The sequence below is a fragment of the Zonotrichia albicollis genome, chromosome 3 (genome assembly GCF_047830755.1).
Source record: "Zonotrichia albicollis isolate bZonAlb1 chromosome 3, bZonAlb1.hap1, whole genome shotgun sequence".
NCBI classification, from domain to species: Eukaryota; Metazoa; Chordata; class Aves; order Passeriformes; family Passerellidae; genus Zonotrichia; species Zonotrichia albicollis.
The window spans coordinates 47732742-47755512 of record NC_133821.1 but is presented as its reverse complement, the minus strand read 5'-3'; the positions used below and the strand labels follow the sequence as shown (position 1 = coordinate 47755512).

Genomic DNA, 22771 nt, shown 5'->3' with positions numbered 1-22771 from the left:
AGAATGGGCTTCTCCCCTTCTAACCACTCCATACCTCTCCAACCCCAGCCACCAAAAGAAAACCCATTTCAAACAGGACAGAAGCCCCTGCTGTTGTGCACATTGCCAAGGGCCATCCCTGTGCAATCCACTTCGATGGTGACGGCACCTGAGCTCCACAAGTCTCAACAGTGCAACCTGCAATGGCTGCAGCTCTCACAGAATGTAGGTCTGCCTGTTTCCCAGAATAGGAGCTGCCTCTACAGCCTCTCCTCTCCCTCCCCCCACTACATCTTGACTTTTCATAGACTCAGTACTGTTTCAAGGTACCCTCATCCTGCCACCGGTGGGTGGGTGAGTGGGGGAAAGGGGCCCTTTATAATTGTAGTGTTGCAATCTGCCAGCCCGGCCAGGCAGCCTGTTCCCGCCTGCACCGTATTAAATACCTTATAACTGATTACACCCCCATGGGGCATGATTAGCAGTCTTCAGAGAACAAAGTCTACTTTCATAAGAATAAGAACAGACACGTACTGCTAACCTACTACACAGCTGGGCAGGTGAGGAAACAGGGAAGAAAGAAGGGTGTGGGGGGGATGAGTTAACTGTACTAACTCTATTCCTCTCCTTCCCTGTCGTGGCCAAGTTGAGATTTCCACTGCCCTGAACAGTAGTACCCTCAGACCCACACCACAAGACTCACAAAACAAAAGCTCCTGAACAAACTGTTGCCCGTAGAAGTCAGGCAAAGTCCTAACCTGCAGGGGCAGGGCCTCGAGGCAAAGAGGATTGAGCTTTGCTCTGGGTGACAGCAATTCCTTCACATCAGTTCCCGGGAAAAGGGAAGGTAAATTCCAGCTTCAAAAACACGGAGAAGGAGGGAAAGCTCAAATACAATCACATATCCACGCCCCCCTCTAACCTCTGTATACCTCTGAAAGGTCTACATGAGGAACAGCAAAACATCTAATTCAATCTGGAGGTTAACAGCTCTCCAGGTGAGGATTTTTTTCTTGTGGGGAGAGAGGAGGTAGCAAAGAGGAGGAAAGCCCTCTCCATCTGAGATAGGTAATAGGGATCCCCAAACATACACAGTCCGTATGCGTTGCCGCAACAAAGACCCAGTTCAATGGAAACTCAGCCAATCTGACATGAAATGACCTACAGCTCATTAGCAAAGTGCCTTCCAAATCTCAAAATGCCCACACAAACAGCCGCAAATATATTTGGTGCTATCTGGCCTCCATCTCAGCAGATGAAGCCTTTCAGCAAGAGCAGTAAGAAAAATAAGCCCAAGATCAGCCCTTGCAGCCACTCTCCCCAAACCTCCAACAGAAGCGAGCACAGCAAAAAGCTCCAGGAACATGGTCTTACTTGAGAGAAAAGCCCATGTAGAAGCTTCAATAAAATAGTATGAAGTCTCCTAATTGTGTCGTATTGGAAACAAACACCTGCTTTACCCAGAGCCCACTGTCTTTGCCCATGGCCCCGTGGATGCTCATGGTACAGTCTGGAAGCACTCATGTTCAGCTGATGTATATAGAGGGGACACCCTGCTGACACATTCCACCTGGATTCTTACCCAACCCACCCAAGAAAGAATTCCTTAATGAGTAACCAACCCAGCTGAAAATTATCTACTCGTATGTGCTTTACTCAGCAGCTGCTCTTTCAGCCAGCACACAGATCTCTGAACTGCACTGCCTAGTCCCATCTGTACAGCAAAACTTGCATATTCTTTTCATTACAGCAAGACTTGAAGGTACCAATTGACTTTGGGCTCCAATGTACTTGCCATTGATAAAAGGCATCAATTCATTTAGTTATATTACAAAACAGAATGTGCTTTCAGGGTTTGGATAAATGGAAGCTTTCACCATAAACATGAGTTAGTCATTAGAAGCTCCAGGAGGTAATTTAAATTATCGCAGCCAGCACAAAAATAGTTTTCCTTTGGGAGCTGAAGTTGCAAAGCTGTAGTAAATCCAAGTGGCACAGTAAAACTTCTTATAAAAGCTTAAAATTAGTTGTGAAGCCCCAAATGGCCTTGCATATCATTTGATTCTGCTACCGTGGGCTAGCAAAAGGGAAATCACTCCTCACACTATAAAAAAAACACTGAAAAACTCTATCATCCTTCAGCTCCTAGGAGACAGAAGAGGTAGGCTTACATTTCGTGTCTCTATATATATATGTGTAAAAGACGTAGAAATAATAAATCTATAAATAAAATGTTAAAGCCACAGAACTAACAATGACTTGTTCAACCCCACACAGTGCTGGGCAGCTATCAATCAGGCTTCAGAGCTCAAATTGGAGCACTGCAACCCAACGCTCTCTCCTGGCTGCTGCACCCCCACAGATACGCTGTACCCACCCCCATTCCCAGAGTAAATTGCCTTCCACTGCTGAGAAGCACTCCTGCTATTCCAGCACTGGCATTCACCACCAAAGCAAGAGACCCTAATTTAGCCCCGCACGGGCCTTCTGCAAACTGCTAATCCCCCCTGCACAGCTGCCTCTCAAACGCACGGGCATGAGCAAACCATAAAGGATTTATGGCGCGTGGCAGGAAGGCTCCTGGCTCCCTGCGTAGGCGGGGCTTTGGGACAAGATCATGCTTGGACTAATGTTTATATTGCGAGTTGTCAGTCAGGCAGTAAATCACCTCTGGAGCTGCACAGTAATGCAGCCCCATCCAGCTGGGCCTTGACGACACTGAACTCTGTTCTAGCTATTTCACATACACCTGGGGACCTACTTGCAAAGGCATCATCTAATCATGGAAAAAATGAATATGCTTATAAGTAGAATCTACCAAAATTCTGCAGCCCAACAAGGGTGATTTGCTTTCAGGAATCAAACCAAACTGGTATGAGACGTGTGCCAAAAATGACTCTCCACATCAGTCACAGAAGAAATTGGATGGAGTGCCCACACAGACATCTAATAACAGAGTTATCTCTAGCAAAATGCAGTTACCTGAGACAACCCTTCCCAGCAAAGTTTTCATCTCCCGCTATTCACATAACTGTAGTGTAAGCAATGCCTCAATTTAAAAAGGGAAATTAAGATATTTTGCATACTTTAGTGCACAAGACACTTTCTGCTCAGAAAAATAAACGTGCTTAAAGGCAAGATGTAAGCTTGAAGCCCATTCTCAAGAAAGGTTACTTAAAACAACTTAATTTTAAGCACAAATATCCTGTCATTTTCCACCTTTTTCCCCCATTTGAAAATGCTTTTCATACAATACACTGGGTGCGAATCTCCCACCAATAAAAGAGAAGGGAGAAGAGTTCCCCATAATGAAAAAATTATAAATAAAATACTCAAGGGGAAAAAACCCCAGAACAGTAGCTTTAACTGCAATCACTATTCAGTTGTGAGAGACCAGATTTCAACTCATCTCCCTAGAATATTTTTAATCTTCCTGCTGGGCAGCAGCAGAGTCATCACTAATGAACACTAAAGCTGCAGGAAGAGATCTGATGCAGGAGACAGAGCAGCAAGGCATCTTTGAGAACTGCAGAGAGCTTGTGAAGTAAGACATATGAAGGACCAAAACCAGTTACTCTGAGTAGCATATGCCAAAATAATGGTCAAAAACCTTACAGCCACAACAATTATCTAATTATTACCTTGGGAAAATAACTTATATTCTTTTGAAACAAATGCTATAAAGTAAAACTTGCCTAAGGCTTTTTATGAGCCTATGTGTAATTCCTCAATAGTTAGAGAGACTACCTTATCTGTCCCTTTTGCTTTCAGAACCATTTGTGCATGAGTGTTACATCAACACAGCTGGACAACTGAGACTGTAACACAAGAGTAAGAAAATCCAGTTATAACTCCTACAACATTCCCAATACAAATACAGAACTCAACCAAAGACATAGAAGTTGCTGTGGGACTTTCAGGTCTGAATTTGCTAACCCTTAAAAAAAAAATCTAAATTTTAAACCAGTTCTCTCTTGCCACCAGAGGTTGGTCAGATACCTTCTGCCTAAAAAAGCAGTCTAAGCCTTGCAGGAAAACTTACTTTCCAACCCTGACCATTTCACTTTAACAGCAACACAAAACTTCTATGAAAAATCACTAACTGTTTATTCTCAGCCATTAGCCCTGCCTCAAAAGGGTTAAGAACATGTGCCCTAAAGCCCATGTTGTTCCCAAAGAAGCCCATAGGGCCCATACAGGGATCTTGTGCTTCTGTCTCCAAAAATACACAGACTCTTTCCTTCAGCTCCCCTTGCATTTAGGCAAACATTACAAACACACAGCTTTTTACACATATCTTCATGCCACTGTCACTTATCTTTACTAGCCTATGCAGCAAATTGAATTTATACCTACTTGCAGCACTGATGATTCTCCTGGTCCTCAACAGATTGGACATGAGCACAGGACACAAAGGGTCTTCACAGACATTAGTACATTGAAGCTCACGCTACAACATGCCAGAAGTCACCTGAACAGCCTTAAAGCCCTGCCTTTCAGACACCTTACAGACCAAAGTCCACACCAAGACTGTAACGTGGAGAGGCCAAACTCCACACATTCCTTGCCCCCTCACAAACAAAGGGAAGAAGCAGCAAGTGCTCTGCCTGACCACTCAGCATGAAATGACAATAGCTGCAGCCTCCACGTTTATCAGTAAGACAGTCCTCCTCTAGGAACCACACTATCTTTCCACAGACCCTGCTCTTCAGCAGCTTAAAATCCTCAGCTACCAGGACTAATCAGAGCAGCTGCAGTGCTTTGTGGATTTGTTCTTTGGTTAGTGATTTGTTGGGCTTTTTTTTCGCCTAATGCAGTTACCACAAAAAGCAAGGTCAGTGAGCAACCTAACATAGCACATAAGTGATTGCCCCTGACACAGACCAATACATTAAGGTGGTTTAGTAGCTGGAGCAAGAAGCCTCAGTGACAATTATGGAACACACTGCCATTTCTCCAAAATGTTAAGAGATTGGGTAAGGTCTGAAAAATACATCTTCTAAAACAAGTTCTTTAACTACAGCAAGTCTGAACATTTCCACTCCCAAGTGCTTGATCTTTCTGAATCCCGCTCAGCTCTTAGCCTCAGCGCTATTATGTGGTAGTGCATTTCCACAGATTAGACATCATGTGAAAATACTTTAAAATCATTATTCAGTTTGATGCCTATCAGTTTCACTGAATTGCATTCACCTCAACTGAAGAATACATTCCAGCTCCTTTACCCCTGCACAGCAGTCTTCCTTAGGCTTGGCACCCAGCATTGTTGTAAAGCAGAGGAAAACTGAGCCCACCCAAGTGATGCTTGTACTGCATTCCAACCATTGCAAAGCTATTCTCACACTCCTACATGGTTTTCCAAGCCATTTCCTTCCTAAGAGCAGCTTGTCCCAGGAGGACACTCCGGAGAGGCTGGCTCATGTCATTCCAACTACGAAACATTCTGCAAGCTGCTGCTTTTGGCCCTCTCTGGCTGAGCATACTTGGAATAAAACCATACATGAACATCCTGACAATGAAGAAAACGGTTTCTGAGAATGGAACAAACAACAAAGTAAAAAGAGAAAACTATCCTAGAAGTCAAAAATATTCAGGCAAGGTTAGATGTGACCAAAACAAGCGAATAGTTCCTGGGAAGGCAAAAACAGTGATGTCTCAGAGTGCCCACTTGCCTTGAACAAGGCAGGGCCTGACCTGCACTCCACAGCAACTTCACCATGCCACAGAATACACAGCACAATGGATCCCACAGGGGTCTGCTTCATTCTGAAGTCAGAGCTTGAAACACCCTTTTCATTTCTCCTCCACTGAGCTTTACTAAAGCATTCAACACAACAGTATCTAAGCATCTACACACCTATGGGTTCATCCTCAAATCCCTAGTAAGACTGGTGTTAACCTTTTCTAAGCAAAGAATGAAGAGTAAGAAACAGTAATGATCTGAACACAATAAATCTGTGGCAGAAATTAAGTATCTTTCTGACCATAACATCGCCCTTCCCCTCCAACCAGCTGTAAAGGTATTTCAACTCTAAAAAGTAACATTCTTCCTACTACAGTTACAGACTCAGCCAATCTAGATCTAAGGAAAAGCCCTCAGGCAGGGGAACTGGCAGGGAAACAGGATGGATGATTCCATGCCCTAAGGCATTTGTCCTGTTTGCATAGGTTACACACATAGTTCCTCTGCAGTCCTGCGTAAAAGAATCTCAGAGAGGATGGTATTCACCAGTGATCTGAAGTACACACAGCTGCCTTGGCTGCCAACAAGCACTCTCTCTCCACAGCTCAGGGTGTCATACAGAAAGGAGGCACCTTCCCAAAGAAAAACCCTCCAGACCAAGGAGATGAATATACCCAATTTCAGGACCTTACATTTACACTCAAAGCATTAATCAAGTCAAATTATCAAGAAAATCTGCTCTATTATGAGAATTCCAGATCCTGACAAGCCCAGTAAAAGGAGCAAGATGAATCACAAAGGTGTCAAGCCAGATCCTCATTTATTAGCAGAGGAATCCTCCCCTCACATGCAGGCTCATTTGAGACCTCTACATGTTCCATTTCCCCCAGCAACATGTAAGGCAGAGTTCTGTTGTCACTCTGCTGGAGAAGCGAGGCCCGTGACAACAAACACCTAACACAGTAAATGAGTCAGGACACAACCTCCAGAACTGCTTCCTGGCTCCACACTGTAGATTGGTGACACATGGAAATCTCAGAATCCAGTTTTCAGTGGATTCTCCATAAAACATGGCAGACATTTTAACAGGTTAAGGAGCTCACCTTCAGAAAAACCATCAGCCTCTAAGACTCACAAACATCAAATTAACTACCAAAAAATACAGTTACATTTTTCTCAAACAGCTTGGCTTTCTTTGCCTTTTTAAAAACACTTTATATGCCACAGCAGCTGCCACAAGCCCTTTTTCCAAGCCAGCTCTGATACCATTCAGACTAGCAAGCCAAACAAAAATCCTTTGTCCATCTGACTTGATTTGTTCTGCTCTGAGACAAGAAGCAGGCAGACTTGCAAAAGAGTACAACTTTTTCAAGGCTTTAGCCATCTCCCTGACAAGCTATACCATGACTGTATTTAGGGTGGATGGCAGAGATAAGAGCTGAGGGTTTGTTGGCTGCAAAGCAAGTGACTTAGCAGCAGCCAACAAACAACTTGAAACAGAGTGGAAAAGCACACAAGGTCATCTTTAGTTCAGAAAGCTGGTTTGGAGAGTGAAGAGGCAACAGGTCTTGGCAAGTAACTCATCCCCTCCTGACTCAGTGCCTTGTTAATATTAAAGATGAAGATAACCATGGGCTGCCCTTTGGAACTCCACTGGCCCGGCTGAAATGTATTCACAGGATTCCAAGAGCACTGGGTGCCTGGGAAGGAATGAAAAACTCCTCTTGATACCACAGCTAAGAGCTGGTAGCTGAAGTGCTGATTTAACACCCAGAAGCTAAACCACACTGTATGCAAAGCACTGCTGGGATGGATACAGGTGCTTTCTGCAGTGATCCACTAGGAAGTGAAGAGAGCAAGGAGTTGTTATAAAGGTGATCTGACAGTGTACAATCAAGAAAAGAGCTGCTGGGTACCAAACAGCTGCCCCTCTCAACTGCATGTCAACAGTGAGCTCAGGTGCACCTGCACCACCCATCACAGGAAAAGTTAATATTTGTCTGGAAACAAATAACCTGACAGAACAGAGAGCCACCAGAATCCCCTAGCTTTACACTGCCATTATTGCAAGAGCAGGATCACCAGAAAGGATTTCATTCAGATTATGGCTGGGCAGATCCCTTGTGAATGATACAGACAGCATGGCTACTCTGGCACTGATAGAGCACATTAAAGATTGCTTTCCCAGATGGCATGTCAACAGCACTGGCTTACATCTTTAATTGAACCTTTCTTTGCAGAAGCTCTTACTGAATTTCTCAGGGTCACTCCCATTTCACTGACACCCCTGGCCTCTCAATTCTGGCAACACAGGCCTACTAGGATGCAGAGAACACCACAAAGACGGCCACTGCTTCAGGTATGTGGTTCACATGTTCTCAAAAAATTCAGGTAGTGATACAAGAAGAACACAGTCTGACTCAGCATCAGATCATTCCTGGCTTTCTTACCTGCTCTCTGAAGATTCAGTGAGGATTCATGGCTTCATTTTATAGAGGCCCTTTATCCCAGTTCCTTCTCTGAATCTGTAAAACAGAAATACATAGCTATGAAAAGTTTTCACTGGCACAGAACTATCTTCCTGTGATGGATGATTCTTTTCAGTGGACAAGATCCACCTGGCATCTCTCAAATCTAGGTCATTCTCAGCCTTGCCAGATTTGTGTATCATTTGCACACCCTGATGCCTACCAATGCAACCTCATGCACACACAAAAATCTGTGTATTAGCACTCAGCCCTTTACTCTGCTCTAGGCAGAGTGCTCAAGCTCAGAGCCAGAAGCAGTACAGCATTTACTGTTCTCCTGTTTTCCTTTAAAGTCCCCCCACGTTCCCAGAGGCTGCACACTTCTACAGGGGGAAGCATCCCTTGAGAAGATGCCCAGGCTGGCAAAGAATTTCCCATTAACCCTTGCCGAGTCTGACACCAGAGGAATGCTGATTCTTCCCTTCCAACGCGGCCTCTGCCAGTTACACTCCGGCTCTTTAACACACCAGCTGGCCCAGACTTGTTCCGCTTTGCAGCTCCTACTCCCTGCAGAGATGCTGCTTTCTCATCCCCCACACCACCCAACTCTCCATCACAGCACCCAACTCTCCATCGCTCAGAAACAGCTACACCCTGCGTGCACCAGGTCCTGCCTGCCGACCCGGTGCCTGCGCTGCTCCCTGACACGGGTGTCTCCCCGGGAGAAGCGCTCGGTAACGCCCCGATGGCTGAGGCAGGGGCATCACCCCCTTCCCCACGGAGCCCGTCCCTTCCCGGGGCCCCGCCGTCCCCCCGCGCCCGGCCCCCGCCCGGCCTGCCTGAGTCCCCCCCGGCCACGGTGCGACCCGCCCGAACCCGCTGTCCTCGGGGAACTCTACAATTCCTCGCCACACACGTGGCCAGAAAGGCCCACCCCGCTCGCTGGGCGCCGTCCGGAGCCCGCAGAGGCCCAGGAGCGCAGGGGCTCCGCCCGGGGCTTCGTCCCCAGCCGGTCGCGCTCCCCGCTCCCCACCCCCGGAGCCCCAGCCCAGCTCTGACCCAGTCGGGCTCGGCTCCACCGGGGGTCCCAGTGACTTTGCGGCCGGTTCGGCCCCGGTTCGGCCCCGCCTCGGGCCCGCCCCAAACTTTGCCCCCGCCCGGCCCCGGCCCCGCTCTCTCGCCTCAGGCCGCCATTTTGCCGCGGGGCACGCCGGGTAATCCGGCGGAATCCCCACGTCGCGGCGCGGCTGCGTCATCGCACGGCAGGCGCGGGGGGCGGGGCGGGGCGGTCCCGGCAGCGCGAGGGGCGGCGGGACGGGACGGGACGGCATGGGACGGGAGCGGAGCTGCTGCTGTCAGTGCCGGGGGGCGGGAGCCGCTCCTGCCCCTTCCCGCCTGCCCCGGGACCTGGGAACACCCTGAGGGACGGCGGGACGGGAGCTGGGAACCGCTCCTGTCCCTTCCCGCCTGCCCCGGGGACTAGGAACACCCTGAGGGACGGCGGGACGGGTGCTGCCCCTGTCAGTGCCGGGGCTGGGAACTGCTCCTGCCCATTCCTGCGTGTCCCTTGTTCTGAGAAATGACCCGACAGCCTGGGGTGTATCCCAGCCTGCCGCTAGGGAAATAGAAACCCAACCGTGGGAGCAGGTCAGAAAGGCGGAGTAGAAACTGGAGAAACCCACCTGAACCCCCCCAGGGACAACTCTCCGCTTCTTAAAGGAGAGGTGCTGAGGACAGCGTGTGCCAGGCAAGAGCCAGTCAAACCCTGGCACAATTTGTGAATGTGCTTTGGTATTCATTTGTAAAATCTTCCACTGCGTTGTTCTAGTCTTGGGTCTTTGAAAAATCAGTACATTTTAATTTCTAACCAAATCATCCCATTTATTCCACTCTGAGTGCAGACAGGTACTTTTTCCATTGCTTTTCATGCCCAGTGCATAGACTTACTCACCCACTGCTTCCATTTTCTGTTATCCTTTCTTTCACAAACATCTCATGAATTGATGATTCACACAGTAAACAATGGAGCCTAGTTCTGAGGAAATTTGCCCAGTTCAGAAAAGTCCTGATAGAACTCACATGATGTTCTTCATCGTACTACTACATTTACAAAGCCTTCAGATTTACATTCAGGGAGTACTAGGCTCACAGTACTGCACACTGCCCAAATGGTCCCCTCTCTTACACAATGAAAGACAGGTGCTCAGCAGGACCCCACTTCCATGACCTTGGCAATATTGTGCAAAAACGTCTGCCGAGCGCCCAGCAAGTGCCGTCTGCAGCACACCGCGCGTCAGCCAGGGATATTTCAAGAAAGCCTTCGGTACTTGTGCCCCCATAAATTCTCCAAATCCTCCCTGTGCTGGAGTCAGATAACAAGCAGAAGGACAATGGCTCCAAGAATCCAGGCTGCCCATCTGCTCTGTACTTCCAGATTCTTGCTTCCACAGCGCCAGCTGATGAAATTTTCATAGCTGATGAGGTTTCTCGTTTCCACCGGGCCTTGCTGCCCTGGAGCCTTCACAGCTGTGCTCTGTTCAGGTTTCCGTGGGTGAGCACTGATGGCAGCAATGATTAGAGTACTTTGCTCTCTTTTAGTGATTTGTCAGAGGAGGATCTACAAACTTTTGGCAAGTCCTGGTGAAACAAGCCCTGAGTGAAGAAGAGAGACTTATTTTCAGACAGTCTTGTCATTCACTGCTTCCATTAAACTCAACTCTTCTCAAAATCAGATGTGAAGGTCAGACCACCAAAGGGAGACAGGAACTCAACTTAGGCTGGCTGAGCACCAGTCACCTGCTTCGAGCACCAAAAAACACTCTTCCCTCAGATCCCAAAGGCCTTGGTTCCCAATCCTGCTTCCTCTCCACACACATCCGCCCTGCCTTTCCCCATATCCGGTATGCCTGTGAGCTGGATCAGCATTGCCTGAGCCCAGAGCTGTGACATGATGCAGAAGCATGACGCTGGGTTACATTAGATTCATTTATACAACACCATTAATACCAAAGTGCAGCTCCCTGCTAGAGCCAGTTGCTCGCTAAAGCCTCTGAAGTTCAATTAACAAGCACCAGGTAATCTAACACTTGACTCCCAATAATCCTTTTATTTTAAGGGGCCTCTGGCGGATGTAAAGCCCTCAGCAAACAGTCCTGGAAGTACATTTGAGATTCTCTCAAATACCAGCTGAATTTATGACCCTTAGTGAAGAGCAGGGAGGAATCTCTTCAAAATACTTTCCAGCTGGCAGCACTTTATATAGACCCTTGTAACTGAATAAAAGGAACCCCTGGAGGGGCAGGTGCCACCCTGTGGAAGGACAAATCCCTCTGAAGTGCCTATGGTCTTGGCTAGTGAAAAAGGAGATGCCAGAAATAATGTCTCCCCACCAGAAGAAGGCAGTGCAGGCTTGGTCCTCTCAAGTTTTCCATCAAACCTGGTCAAATGAGGAAGATGGCGGGTGCTGGACAGCCCCTTGGTGGCTGACTTGGAGGCTGTCACCTGCCTGAGAGTTGCAGTGGTGAAGGCACCCCTATAAAACACTTGCCTCCTCTGCTACTTCTCTAACTCCAGTTGCACAGAGGATTCCCCAGTAGACATCAGCTGGGAAAGCCTCATAGGCAAAAGATGTTTATTGGATGGAAGAGCCCACCAAAACCAAAAGACCTGAGACTTAGTTTAAGCAGAGTTTTCACTCTGGGATAGGCCAATACAAGAGGAGCTCAGCACCCAAAACTAACAGCATTTCAGGAACAATAAGATCAGTGAAATACTGCCAGCCTGTGACAGTCAAACAAGTCTGTGGATGCCGAATTGGACAGCCAAGCACACTCTGCCAGTATGCCTGGAGCATACACCTACCAGACAAATACAGCCAACCCGCCAATAAAACAGTTGCTAAAAACATACCCACGTGTATAGTTCAGGCCATCCCACCACGTAAGAGTGAGGGCTGGGACTCAATTTTGAGTTTAGTAGAGATTCAACCCTCAAAAAACCACCAGAGTCTTTTCACAAGCAAACACATTCCCTAGCATCAGTGCCTGAAGAACAAAACAGTGCTGACCCAACCCAAAATGCTGTTTGTCTTATGGGATTCCCCAAAGGCACCCGCTGTGGCTGGGATGTAGCTGTGCTGGGCACTGCACAGAAAGACAAGCAGACACAATATCCTGCCCTCAAGGCTTGAATCTCTGTATCTTTTGAATCTCTCTCAAAGCACCTCTGTGAATATGAAACAGAAGATGAAGGCAGAACTGGAGAACAATGACAAAAATCCACCATTGCAGCACGCGGGTGCTTGGCACAGCTCAGTGGTTTCATGCCATCACGGGTTAGAGCAGAGCACTACATACAGCTCACACTGGTGTTTCAGACATACACAGGGGCACTTTCCCCCAGCCTCTGTGCTTGAAGGATATGCTGCACATCAATGCTTGTCCATCACAAATGCTGCCTATGCAAGTCTTCTGTATATTATAAATGTGTGTGCATAAAAATAGAATTAATTAAATATATATCAGTGACCCCTACTGGCCATTTCTAACCAGCCACAAAATTGTGCAGCCACAGTGAGCTCTTGCCTCTTGCTGACGTGCAGTATTTCCACGTGAGGCACAGAGAGCAGAGCCTGGCAGTGGCATGTTCATGTTCTTTGCACTCACTTTGTGCTGGCTGCATCACTCCTGGGGGCAGGCAGCTGAAATTGGGGTTTTCTGACCTCAAGTGTTTGTTTGTGGCATCCCACTCATTTCTCTGCTCACCGCCAGCTCCATGCCACGATCCCAGCTCTTGCACTGAGCCCTGTACAGGTGCCTCCAACTCTTACTCTGCACAGTTGCAGGGCTCTGCAAGGGACCAGGTATTGGGCTGTGGCCTTATTCAGGGTATTTTTTCCAGAAAAACTCAGTTCCCAGCTGGGACCCACACCACAGCTCCTCGAGGTCAGCCCCCTACAGAAGGAGCTGCCCCAGCACTGCACAGTTTCTCCTCCTGGCAGACTCACCTTAGCCTCACCAAAGCTCACTGTAAATTCTTCACTCCGCTGGGTGCTAAATCCAGCATGAGTGCTGCTGTGCAGCAGAGACTGAAGGGCCCTCCTGGATCAGTGATTTACCTTGGTGAAGGAGTGGAGAGAATGTGCCTGACAGGCAGGACGGCTGCTCCAATGCAAGGCAAAACCCCATAGGAAGCAAAGGCTGGAGTCACTGTGTCAGCCTCAGACCAAGACTCAAGGGGCTCTGCCTCCCTTCCCCTTCGTCAAAACTTGTTTAGCTTGTCATGCTAATAAAGTGTTTGAAATGAACTGAGTTAAAAGTATGTGGAGAGGAAGGGGGAGGATATCTCCTGGAGCGTATGGGGAGGTGGCAGAGGGCTAGGTGTAACACCAGCTCTCCTTGGTGTGTGCAGGCACACAGGGCTTCATCCACCTTTGGGCACAGTGCTTGCCATGTGCAAGGAGAGGACACCCCACACTGGGGTGCTGGGCTTGGCACTTCACCACGGAACACAAATGGGGAGGGAGTAGCTGATCCCCCAAACCCTCTGAGGCAGAGCAGGGACTCGTGGACTTTATCATGTAGACACACATGGCTGTGTGTTGTCTCTCAAAAAAGCCTTCTGTGTGGCTAGCATGCACCTCCAACTCACAGAGCCTTTTTTTTTTTCCATGAAATCTGCAGCACTGCTCTCCCCGTGGAGCTCTTGTTGTTTATAGGGACGGGTCCAGGCAGGCCAGGGAGGAATTACCTTTCCCTAGGACACGCTTGGTGCTTGGCTGAGCACACCGCTCCTCGCTTCACGGGAGCTGCTGAAGGCCAAGGAGACAGGCAGTCTACAATTAGCCTCCCTCCCAACACTCGTCCACATCCCCTGGGGCTGCTAATTATGGACTCCTCTGCAGCCAGGGTTCAAGTCTTTCTAAGCACAGGCCACAGTTCCATGAAATGACCTTGACATTCTCTGCAACAGGCTCTCCTGCCAGGTTTCACTGCAAACACCACGATCTGCCATCCCCTGTAAACACCCAGGAGCAAGCTCAGAGGCAAGCACCAAGAAAGCACAAAAGATTTGCTTCAAGAGTCTCCCATTAAATGCCTGCGTGCTCCTGGTGAGATTAAGAGGTTTCATTGCTACAGCTGCCAGCTGGAAAGCCAAAGGGAGAATGCATAGCTGGAGATGGGCTTTGAGGCACCCACGGGCGTGTGCCAGCAAAGGGAAAGCCTGGCAGACATCTCCTTCCCACTCCAGCCCTTCCAGACCTCCTCCTGGCAGCAGCAGGCAGGTGGGGGGAATGGATACACCCCCTGAATCAGTGCCCTTGGGAGAGCCCTGACATTAACTATTGTACATGCACCCAGAGGGAAGCCAGAAATCACAGGGCAAAACAAGATCCTACACCTTCTCATGAACTCCTGAGGGTTTTTTGAAGGGGGTTTACTCAGCCTTTTGAGCTATGGGGACACAGGTAAAACCTCTTTTCTCTAACTGCCCTCCACACATACATCACTCTCCTTTTCCCCCTCTTCAAGTCTAGATATTTTTCCTCTAGTATTTAATCTTTCTCTTTAATTTTTTTTCCTCTGGTACCCTTGCCTTGGATTGAAGTACTGAGGGTGGATTTGAGGGATCTGTATCTCAAAATAACGTGTGACTTAAGCTTACTTTTGCTGCTCCTCACAGCAGGTTTGAAGGCTGTCGGGCACTGAACTCAGGTCCATCACAGTGACACATGCATTCTCCCACATTCAGAGGATCTGTTTTAGTGGAGCAGTCCAGCAGGCAGGCAGATTTTAGTCAGTCCCAACAGAGCAGCTGCCTGGAGGCCGGTGAAGAGTGCAGACCACCCCTCAGGAAGCAGCAGCAGCCCTGGTGATGAGAACTCCCTGCATCTGGCTCTGGAGGAGGAGAAGCAAGCTGATGGTCAGAAGCTTGGATGGAGGCTGACACTTGGCTTGGAGCAGCTGGGAATCACCTCTCCAGGACATCTCCAGGGCATCAGGGCATCCACAGAGTTCATCCTGCCTCAGCCTTGCTAATGGTAAATGTGTGCAGTGGGTAAATGTGTGCATGGATGGTGCCTACCCATGCCAGCATCCTTTGTCTCCCAGGGCTGGGCCTGCATGGCTCAGGGAAAAGTACAAACAGGGAAAGGTACAAACATTGCCCTGCACAAAATTACTGCAGAATCTGCCCTTGTGGAAATCTGCTCCTTTTACCATTGCCTAGAACTCATCTTCAATGCCCTGTAGCAAGAGGGTTTATAGCTCTTTGGAGTTCATTCCTATTTATTCTCATTGTCTATATAAATGTCTAGTCAGGTTTTTTTAATGAATGCCTTTTCTTGTTACCCAGTGGCAATGAGTTCACTGGATCATCAGTGTTTAGGATAAAAGTAATTCTCCCTGTCATTCATTTGGATTGCACTTTTTTCTCCTTTTGCCTTATATCCTGGCAGGTCACAAAAGGAGGAAATAAAAGGAGCTCATGCCAAGTCTAGGCAGTGTTCCCAGATACTCTGGGGTCTGTGATACAGGGACTGTGATATTGGACCTGGGCAGCATTTCTGGAGGCTTTGGGCAAATACAAAATACATATTAGGGAAGCACAGGATGGCTACTCTTAGGGCAGTACTGGAACATAGGAAGGTGAGTCCAAGGGCAGCTCCCATTCCCTGAGGCATCCCTCGCAAAACCACCGGGCCAAGGGAATTGGGTACTTCCAAGTGGCATTTCTGGTGGTCTCAGCCTAGGAAGATTTGAAGAGTTTTTGGAGGCTTAAGAGCATTTTTGCCACCAGAGAGCAAAACTTGGGGCAGGGTAACACCAGATAGAGTCACCAAGACCACAGCTTGTCCTTTTCTCCATCATTCCCCGGATATGCCATCAGTTCCGCTGTTGAGTGCATGCATCACTGTCTGCCAGCCTGGCCACGCTCCACAATGTGGCAGAGCATCGAGATGGTGCAAATAGCGAGAAAAGAGCCAGCAGGTTTCCTACCTTCAACTCCCACCCCCTCCCTGCTCCTCTTTTGCCTGCCCCCTCCACTTCCCCGCTGAAGGCACAAACACCTACTGCCCATGGAAGCTATTCCTAAGCAATCCCGGGCATCTGGGGAATGAAGCTCTGAACAAATATCAGAGCGTGTGTGTGCAGAGAGTGCACACACATGCACACACACACACACATGCACAGCCACGGTGCTGCTGCAAAGTCAAATATAGACCTTGTGGAAGGGAAACAATGGCTGGGGTTGGGTTACATGGCTGTAGGGCCAGCGAGCTGCTGTTTGTTGTGGGCTGGGGTGGAATTGGAAAAGCACGGGGGGTGGGATGGGGGAGAACATTTGTTTTAACCTAGAGACCCCGGGCTGGTGCTGTGCGTAGGGCGGAGAGGGTGACCCGGAGCAAGAGCTGAAGAGGATGATCATTTGAGTTGGCAGCTCAGAGGTGTTTGCAGTCTTTCTCCAGCGTCTTTGTGCTGCTTTTCTGCCTTGCTTAAGGAATTAAAGTGAGCAGGAAGGACTGAATTTCTCAGGGCTTCTGCACAGGGAAGAGTTTCCGCTCTGGAGAAGGCTTCTTTGTGAAGGAGAGGAGGCAACATTATCTGTTTTCTCAGCCCACCATCTGCTTCTTGTCCCTGATGTCTGGCTGCCTCCAAGGTGCAAGTTCCAGACTCCGGAAGAAAGGGAAGCAGCTTCAGCTGGTTTTGACAGGTAATTCCTCCCTCTGTCTGTGAGTGGTGACCGTGTGTTGGGATGATGGCGGGGGAGGGAGTCTTCATCTAGCATGCATTGGAGGGGAAACCATGACAAGATGTTGCTCCAGTTCCCACTGCAGGTCCCTGCTTTGTGGGATTTCCTTCACTGGAGGGAAAAGCCATGGAGGGACTCTTATGGCTAGGAAAAAATCCTTCCTAATTCTGATCCAGCAGCTGTTCCATCTGAGACGCCTCTAGGGATGGCATAGCAGGGATCAGAGCCTAGTAGAGCAGGGTCTAAGCCAAGCACAGGAATCCCTTCAATGCCCACTTCTTGGGTCTGCAAATAGAGCTGCTCTGAATAAATAGTACTGGGCAGTCCATGGACTGACACAGGGAACCTGAGACACAGGATAGTGCCTGGGGATGGGACTGGAGCCCTTCAGTGTGGAGGAAGGAGTGCACCCAAGGTCCATATTGCATGAGTCTCTTCTCCCTCCTCTGTATTCCCCTTTTACTCCCATCCATCCCTGCCTGCTTCTCTCTGTGGTACTCACATGCAAAGCCAAACCTCAAGCCACAAAACACATCATTTCCTCAGATATCCCACCTTCTGAAATCCCACCCTGGATTTTGTTCTTCATTCCCCTTCCTCGGAGCTCAGATCTTCAGCAACCAACTTTATCTCCTCAGCCTGGACAGGCCTGACTTGCTGGTACAGCTCTCACCTCCGAGAGAGGCAGCACAGGGAGAGCCATGATTCCCATTCTGCTGGCTGCACCCTCGCCCTATCTCCCTCTCTCACCGTGATCCTGCTGTGGGTGCAGATGCTTATGGATATTGGCATGTGCCAGTGTCCCTCTGCAGGCCCCCTCCTCTCTGCCCATTCAAATGCACACAGAGCATCCAGAGGGTTTCCTCAGGCACGTTCAAGCAGGTGAGGCTTAAGGGCACCGGGGCACAGCTGTGCAATGACGCTGCAGTGCAGTGCGGTCAGGACCAGGGCAGATCCCAGCGAGGAATGTGGGAGCAGATGAGAATGTTGCAGGAGGTGGTGCTCTCTCTGACACAGTTAGTGAAGGTGGTAGGATGTCAAGGAGGAGGTGAGGCTGAGGCTGAGCAGCCTACACTCAGTGTTGGAGGTGTCACCAGTAAGCCCTTGGCCTCCAACCATGACTGGCAAAGAGTGCAAGGCAGGGTGTTGTGGGTGTCAGAGCAGAAATGTGGATCATTCCAGGTCCTAGAGCTGTAGTGATGGAAAGAGAAGCTGTCTGGTTTTAAACCAAGTACCAGAATCTGTACTTCACCCTCTCCTTTTTGCTGCAAGCTCCAGACATGGTAGGAATCAGGGCTTGGAAGCAGGCTGAGCAGGGGATGAGAATGGATGTAGAATCACAGGAAGCATTTCAGGACAGAGCTGGTGCACACCTGTCTCGCAAATTTCCGAAGAGCTGATGGAGCAACCTAAGCAGGAGGTTTGGACTTCTCTGTCCCTCTGTCTGTAGGGTGATAGAGACGGGAGGAGGAAGAGGGCAAGGAAAGAACAGGGCTCCCGGCTGACAGGCCAGCAGGAAGGAGGCAGCTCCTGCAGAGGTAGGCAGGGTGGTAGGCCCCTATTTATCACTCAATCAGGTTGTGTTGTCCAGGCATGCCAAGGATGAGAAAGGAGGGGTCCCTGCTCAGAGCCGGCAGAGACCTTGGCTTTGATGGGCTTGTGCCTGGGCTCTTACTGGGTCCTGAGGCCAGCAGAGCTCCCCATGGCTGCCACAGGGCGCTGACAGGGCTGTCAGGGGCTGCAGAGGGCTGGGGGGGACTGGAGAAGGTGAGAGCAGGGATGGGTTGAGCTTTGTCTAATGAGATGAGATGGGGTGTGAAAACATCCATTAAGTGCATCCATTAAGCTCCAGACCTGGTTCTTCTTCCTTCCTGGTGAAAAACAGCAAACCTTGTGGGATACAGGGGTGGAAAAGAGCTGACTGGTGTGAGTTTGTAATCTAATTAAGGATTGCTAGGACCTTTGAAGGTGACAGCTATGATCTTGTCAAGCAGCAGAAGGGCCATGCAAGGTGAGCAGGCAGCTGTTTCTTCTGAAGATGTGACAGCCCAGCCCTCTCCCGAGGTTGCCTTATTGTTCCCTATCGTCCACTGAAGTGCTGATGTCCACATCTCATTAGTGGCAGCGAGAAAAATGCTGGGGACCACAGCTTCTCTGGATGGCTTCTTTTTTGGGGGATGACTACTACAAGTTGAACCTTCATTTTAAGGATGGGTCTTCTAAATCCTACAGTTTCCCGGTGGAGGTGTTTTAGTGGACCCTGGGGACATCAGGGAGGGGCTGCAGGAGGTGTTTTTGCTTATTAGTATTATTTCAGATAATCTGAGCAAAACGAAGGCTAGAATCATCGCGCACCTATTTCCCAGAGGGACGCCAGGCTGAGAGGCTCCGTGCCCCGCGGGACCGCGCCCCAGCCCGGGCGAGGGCGGCGAGCGCTGCATCCCCCGAGCCCCTGGCAGGGATACCCAGCGAGGGCGCGCCCCTGCGGGATCGCCAGCCCGGGCACCTCTCGGTGCTCCGCGATCGCTGCTGGGGCCGGGGCCGCTGAGCCCCCGGTGGAGCGGTGGGGGCGGGCGGGGCCGTGCCGGGATCCCCCCGGCCCCGGCGGCGGGAGCAGGGCAGGGGTGAGCGGGCAGGGCGGGCCGGGCCGGGCCGGGGGCTGCCTGCGGTTTGGGGCGGCGGGAGGCGGGATGTCCCGGGGAGGGAGCGGGGATGTGCAGGCACACGCAGCCGCTGGCAGGCGGCCGGGGCTGCACGGCGGCGGCGGCGGCGGCGGCGGGCGGAGCGGCGCGGCACACGCGGCGGCAGCTCCCTCCGCAGCCCCGCGCCTCCAGCCCCGCCGCCGCCGCACCGGGCATGGCCGCCCCCCGCCGCCGCGCCCCGCGATAGCCCCACGAGCCGCCGCGACGCCGAGGTGAGCAGGGCCGGGGAGAACGGCGCCCCAGCCCCCCGGGCCCCTTTCCCCGCCGCCGCCCCGGCCGCAGGGGCACCGCCGGGGCTCCGCGCAGGGTCCCTCGGGGCAGCCCTGGGGTGGGGATGGGGAAAGGCGAACCCCCCGCGGCCGTGCCCCTCCGGGGGGCGCCGGGGCTTGGGGTGGTCCCGGAGCCCCGGGGGGAGGGGCGGGGGGACAGGCGCGGCGAGCCGCAGCGGCATCCCCCGGGCTCCCTGCCCCCGGAGCCCAGCCCGGAGGGTCCCGGTAGCCTCAGACTTGGAGCAGTGCCTGGGAGCCGCGTCCTGGGGATGTTCCCGGTGGTCCCCAAGCGCACGGAGCTCCCTGATACCCTCGAAAGGGAGGTTAATAGACTCGGGCATCGTCCCCGCAGCACCCGGAGGTCTGGCAGCCCCCAGCCCGGGCAGGCAGAGGCGGACGAGTGGGACGGAGGGAGCTCCCTCGCCCGTGTCCGTGTGACCCAACGCCAGGCCTGCCCAGGTGCGAGCTGCTCACACCTCTCCCGGGCACCAGCTGCCAACCAGGGTGCCAGGGTCCAGATCGACCCCGGGGGTTCTGCCGGGAGCAGCACCCACGGGGTGACTAGGTCAGGAGGCCTGAGGGGCTGCTTCTCGAGTGGAGAGCTGTGGGGGAAAATCAGCCTTTGCAATGGGGAAAATCAGCCTTTGCAATGGGGATAGCACGCCTTTGCAATGGCATATGATCGGTGCTTGTGCTTCTCACAGCGCTGAAGGAACATGATACCACTCTTCAGCCCTAAATTATTTTATAAGTTTCATAGCAATTGCTTCACCCTCCCCTGAAATGCAGCAGCTGTTTGCCACTGCCCAGTATTTAGGGGCAGGAGGCGAAGGAGGGTCCTGCAAGCATGTTGTCAAAGGGACTGTGGGGAGGGAAGATGCAGCAATCCATGGTGGGATTTGGCTGGGGCAGTGGCAGTAACATCCTGTAGCCCCTCTGAAAATGCTGCATCCTTGGTGGTGGTTTGTTTGCTGGAGAGATGCTTCAAGCAACATCATTGCTTTTATGGGCTATTTTGTCTGGTCCAGGAAGGTGAAGCTCTTAGCAGGGACCCCAAAGCCTCTTGCTGCAATGCACGTGTGAGTGGGAGGACTTATGCCCCCATCTTAGAAGTCTCTCACACAACTATGGACCAAACATAACCTTCCAGAGCTGAAGAGTCAAGCTGAAAGTGGAACGGCCCCTGTTCATCACACCCACGCAGCTGGGTAGAGTCTGCTCCATACCTTCACCATTCTCCTAACAGAATGCTTTAACCCCTCCCATCTCATTACAGTAATATATTTATGATATCACCCTCGAATTTCCTGCCCTTAACAACCCCAGAAGGCTGGGAGGGAATGAAGCATTTTTGGAAAGTATTTAATGCTACTTCAAGAGGGCAGGAGGCGGTCGGAAAATAGATGGGTGCAGGAACCTCGGGCTGACGGGGCTCTCTGCAGGACAGCTGAGGAAAAGGAACACACCTAGCGAGAGGTGTGTGTTCACATTTCCTGCCTGGGGCTGCAGCCCAGCTCTAGTGCCTGCTGCTGCACTCTCTTGCTTGGACAGTGAAAGAGGGCTGCTGTTTTGTGCCTGCTCCTCTGCTAGACCCACTGGACTCCCTGCTCTGCTGCAGGGTTTGAAAGGCAGCCTGGGCACTGTGAAGAACACTCAGCCTATCTATTCATGCACATGTGCACAGGAGGACCTTATTTAACACAGAGCTGAAGTGTCCCAGATTAGGGAGGGAAGGTGAAGGTCCCCACAGCTGGGTGGGTATTTCTGGGTTTCTGATCTCCTGTCAGCAGCTACCAGGGCAGGTGCTCCAAGATGTGCTGCAGCAGCCTGAGCTAATACACCCTCAGGATTGAGTCTGCACACTAGGTTCTCCTGTACACACATTTTCAAAAGCTTTTTAATTCTTAGTGCCCCAACACTGACTTAGAGGGAGGAGTCTGGATGGAAGAGAGGGAAGCGTGGTGACAAGGCTGTGTAAAGCTGGATGTTTCAACTCAAGCTCCCAGGCAGTAGAGAGGAGCTGTGGCGTCAGCCAAGGGATTTTCCTGAACTTGCTCTTTTTCTCTCTGTAGGTGTTCATCTCGGTGGGGCCACACTGACCATGCTCAGGAGCTTCTGTCTCCAGCTCATGTCCTTGATTTGGATCCTCTTGGCCCATCACCAGCTTGTGCAAGGTGAGTCTTTGTAGACATGGGTCCTTCTCCTTCATATCCATTTTTTTGCAAACCTGTCCTTGGTATTGCTGAAGTCTCCTCATCTTTCAATGCAAAATTGAGATGGAAAAAGCAGAAAATGCTGCCTGGTTGTTAAATCACCTGGCATGTGACACTGGAGGCACCTTAGAAACTCTTGCCCACAGGGGTGGCAGAGACATCCCTGCTGCTCTCTCTCCATTTGGTTTGGGAACCCATTCACCGTATGAGCTGGCTCAGGGGAAAGAAGGTCCCAAAAGTGAACAGCTAACCCTGGATCCAGTGAGACAAAATCCTTTCCCAAAGATTAGTTTGCTCTATCCCTGCTCTGGATAGGCAATGAATTCCCAAAGCCATGTGCCAGGAGAGATGGTTACAAATAGGAAAGGTGGCAATACCCAGGCTTGGGGCTGAGCAGTCCCAGGATGCTGCTCCAGCTCCATAGTGACTTGTTTTAGGAGGCTCTGACCCTGTGCAGTGGGACCTGCTGCCCCACTGCAGCAAAATTGCATGCACAGGGGATTTCTTCCCCTGCTCATTTTCCCACAAAATGCTGCTTGGGAAAGCCTGAGTGCATTTCAAGGCATGGGGGCTTTAATCTGTTTCAGTCCAGGTGGAGGGGCTCAGGTAAGGACATTCAACTCCTGGGCCTGGCCTGCACAAGATTTGCACACTTCTGAGGAAACCCCCTGCTTCTTGACATCTGCTCTAGTTCTGCTGCTCATGG

General features: G+C 50.7%; 2 protein-coding genes across 9 annotated transcripts in view; one reads left to right on the top strand and one right to left on the bottom strand.

The window, feature by feature from the left end:
- The window catches only part of TJAP1 (tight junction associated protein 1), a 40120-nt gene extending 30733 nt beyond the window's left edge, over positions 1 to 9387 (bottom strand). For 3 of the 6 annotated variants that reach the window (XM_074537339.1, XM_005486507.4, XM_005486508.4), the window contains exons 1-2: positions 9190 to 9347; positions 8113 to 8187 (exon numbers count right to left, since the gene is read on the bottom strand). The gene's annotated coding sequence lies outside the window, so the exon portion shown is untranslated. Of the gene's footprint in view, positions 1 to 8112; positions 8188 to 9064; positions 9099 to 9189 lie in introns of those variants that run through there. The other 3 variants (XM_074537337.1, XM_074537340.1, XM_074537338.1) reach the window with 3 other exon arrangements.
- Positions 9388 to 19184: 9797 nt separating this feature from the next.
- DLK2 (delta like non-canonical Notch ligand 2) overlaps positions 19185 to 22771 on the top strand; it is a 10819-nt gene continuing 7232 nt past the window's right edge. Inside the window, exons 1-3 of one of the 3 annotated variants that reach the window (XM_074537334.1) lie at positions 19185 to 19505; positions 20881 to 21060; positions 21925 to 22026. In XM_074537334.1, the coding sequence (XP_074393435.1) occupies positions 21954 to 22026 (73 nt within the window). In that variant the 5' untranslated portion in view covers positions 19185 to 19505; positions 20881 to 21060; positions 21925 to 21953. Of the gene's footprint in view, positions 19506 to 19603; positions 19796 to 20880; positions 21061 to 21924; positions 22027 to 22771 lie in introns of those variants that run through there. The other 2 variants (XM_026793047.2, XM_074537333.1) reach the window with 2 other exon arrangements.